Below are 3,406 nucleotides of genomic sequence, written 5' to 3' on the forward strand. Positions count from 1 at the left end.
TTGACAGATCCCTTCATCTCCAGTTTTCACGGTCATCCACGCAGCGGGTAAAGCAGGTATTGCTCCCGTTCCACAATGACTTGTGCCAGGGCACACCTAAATAAGACCGTCCAAGCCCAAAGCCAGGGATTCTTCTACTGTATCACACTGATTCATGTGTTTATTCGTGGAAGGCAAATAAAGCACTAAAATATTTCAAATGTGAGTAATTATGAAACACTCTTTTTTTTTTTAAATTTTCTATAGCGTGAGGGCCCAGGGCCAGGTCATTATGATTTGAAAATACCTTCAGCAAGTTCTGTTACTTCTTGTTTTCAATCCAGAGTACCTCGATTCTTGCCCGCCTGTTCAGTAAGTATTCTATAAGACAGGTTATGGTTGTAGGTTTTGTGGTTGTATGTATGGTTTTGTGGCTGCAAATATATATAATTTCTTGTCAAGGAAGCCAAGAATGTAGAGCTCACACACCAGCAAGCCCTTGGCCAGCGTCAGCCTCAGAGTGACTCCAGCCCCAAAGACTGTAGCTGAATTATGAATCCAGTTGAGGTTGGCCAGCACAGTGATTAGCCATCAGTGTTATGACCTGGATGCTTTGTGGGGAAGCACCTTTAATGAATCGTGGTAAGCGCTGAGCCGTGGCCGCCCCCACCATCCAGAACTGCCGTCCTTGGGTGTGTGGCTTCTGAGAGCAAAGAGCCAGAGCAGAAGCGTTATTATTGAACCAAAGAGGACCATTAAGGCATGAGCATTCATCCTGCCCCCAAGGACTCAGGACAGACAGGGAAGAGGCTCAAGTCCCTGGAGAGATACAAAGAAGGTGGCTTCTGGGACCATGCAAGAGCCTCAGAGGCCTAGCAAAGACCAAGAAAGATCACAAAAGTATAACAGGGAGCCTATGAACGCAGCTGGTTTGTTTTTTTTTTTTTTTTTTTTTTTATGCTAAAAGACAGTTTTAGTTCCCTTGGTCATATTATCCCCAGCCTCCACTCCAGTCTGAAATCCCCAAAACTTGCTGGTGTGTAGCCTTGTTTGAGATGGTTGGGGAGACAGAAATAGAAATTCTGCCTGTAAGGAAGTGGGCGCACCCCAGGAGATGAAGGATGGGTGGGAGAGGCTGGGACAGTGGGTAGGAGACGCCCAGCACTGCTGCTGTCCAGGCCTGCAGGGCACCACCACTACCCCACCTGGGGTGCCCGGCCATCGCCTTCAGGATCTCGCTCCAGACATGCCAGCTGCGGTGTGGGGGTAGGGTGGTCTTTATCTGGAGGAATACTGGGGAGGCCTCTGGCGGTAAAATTGAAAACAGACCAGCAGCAGGAAGCTAGTGGATCCCTTCAGCCGATCCTCACACCCTAGTGGCATCACCAAGATCCAGACACAGATTTTTGAGAGCTCACAGGGCTGAGCATCCTCAGGAAGTTGGAGTTGTGTTAATCAAACTCCCAGGAAATTGATAGGGAAACCAGAAGGTATAGTCTTAATTTACAAGTGTCTACCAAGGGGGCTGGCGTCTGGGGCCACTGCTCTGTGGAGTGTCTCCTCTTAGAGGAAACTCCATGGAAGACAAGGACAACCAGAAGTTTGCTTGGTGACAGTGAAATCGGGCCTTGGGGATGGAACTGGATGTTCTCAAGGTCTGGGAATCACAACTGCTTGAGGCAGCCTCTTGAGGGGGTGACCTTGGGGGGGCCAGGCCCATGAACCTCCTGCTCTGTGGGCTGGTCTTCCAAGACTCCACATGCTCATTGCTTCCTCATCAATAGCACAAATAAAGGCTCCCACTTCCTTTGACGGCTGGCCAGGGCTTGATTAGATTTCCAGGCTGCTCCTCTGCTTTTGGCAAGGGAAACATCCTGTCATTTAAAGCGGCTTCTGCAGGCAGCTGATCTCCTCCACTCTGGGCTGACTGCTCTGTCCCACCCTCAGGGTAATCCTCTTTCCACTCTCACTGTCTCCTGGAGAGATAACAAACTGCAGGAAGGATGAAAATGACAAGTAGGTGATAATGACAAGTAGGGAATAATAATAGTGGTGGTAGCTACCATGCGGAGTGCTGGCTGCCAGCCTGGCCTAGTGCTGTCTGTCCTAGAGGGCCTCCAGTGAGCCTCAGAACCTCACTTGTGGGGTGAGGCCTGGGCAGCACACGGCCCAGGGTCACACTGAGCCACTGGTGGTGGGACTAGAACTCAAACCCAGGTGGCCTGTGTGACATTTAAACCCTTCCCTTAACCACACACACAGACACTGGTGTCTCCCCAACAGACTCCAGATAAAATTCTTGTGGGTTTCAAGAATATGTGCACACAGCCCAGCGTGGGAAACAATGACCTAAGACATCGAAGTCTTAGTCTATGAAAGTGACACATTTGCATTTTATCACTACAGAAGAGAAGCTTTGTTTAAATAATTGGCACAAGAATTTTTTTAAAAAATTTCATCAAAATGAAAATCTGACTTTTAAAAACTAGAACTTGTAGATCCCGTGAGCATACTTTTGATCCTGGGGTCCACAGACCCTTGTAGAGAAACAGCTTACTATATTACACTGGGTCAATGTTAGAAGCACATGGGTTTGGGCTTCTGAGGTCCACCACCCAGGTCAGAGTCCATTCTCTCCAACCTCTTACCACTAGACTGAGGTCATTAGAGGCGAGGACAGTGGCATTCCCAGTGACAGTGCTTTGAGCGGATGTGGGATGTGAGCCCGCAGCCGTGGGGAGAGCCTCTGACAGGAGCAGCCTCAGCTCCAAGGACATGCTCCGATTCTAGGGTGCACCAGCTTCAACCCAGGCCCTTGTCTCCCTCCGTGGGATTTGCCAGCCACGTCTGAGCCAACATCCAGGCTCAGGAGGCTCCAGGGTTTGGTGTCACTATCTCATCAGTCTCTGTTTTCTGTTCTGTTTTCAGAAAACCCCGGGCCCAGGAGCGTACACAGCTTCAGCACAATTCCCCAAGCAGCCCGGGACCATAGCCAAAATGGGCCGAGAACATAGCCTTTTCTTCAACAACACAATTGGCTTTTAAAATAAAGCCATCTTGGTCCTATGCTGCTTTGAGTTTTAGCAAGTTCTTGTGTTTAGACAACTCTGTTTTGTCTATTCTTTAGGAGGGTTTGACCACAGAACATAATCAATTGCCAGGGTCACCATCTAGCCCTCTCATCTGCAATAGTCCCAGCATAATTTCCAATTCACTCTCAGAAGTGTCCTAGTTTGAATAATAAATTATATATCCACCCTGCTTATTGTCAAAGGGTGTATTTCAAGAGACTGTGCCCCCAGGCTTCTCTTGCAGCAGCTCCACGGGCTCTGATAAGTCCAGGCTGTGCTCTGTGTGGCCTCGGGCTCTGCAGCTGGGTCTCAACCGCACTAGGACCCTAGGGTTGTCATCCCTCCTGGCCTCGTGG

At 49.2% G+C, this 3,406-nt stretch overlaps 1 protein-coding gene across 2 annotated transcripts in view; it reads left to right on the forward strand.

Moving 5' to 3' along the window:
• Window positions 1-3,045, forward strand: part of STPG4 (sperm-tail PG-rich repeat containing 4) — a 52,306-nt gene extending 49,261 nt beyond the window's left edge. For both annotated transcript variants that reach the window (XM_023619134.2, XM_070235508.1), the window contains 2 exons: window positions 324-351; window positions 2,908-3,045. In XM_023619134.2, the coding sequence (XP_023474902.1) occupies window positions 324-351; window positions 2,908-2,993 (114 nt within the window). In that variant the 3' untranslated portion in view covers window positions 2,994-3,045. The remainder of the gene's footprint in view (window positions 1-323; window positions 352-2,907) is intronic.
• Window positions 3,046-3,406: the final 361 nt, after the last annotated feature.

Source organism: Equus caballus, chromosome 15, assembly GCF_041296265.1.
Source record: "Equus caballus isolate H_3958 breed thoroughbred chromosome 15, TB-T2T, whole genome shotgun sequence".
NCBI classification, from domain to species: domain Eukaryota; kingdom Metazoa; phylum Chordata; class Mammalia; order Perissodactyla; family Equidae; genus Equus; species Equus caballus.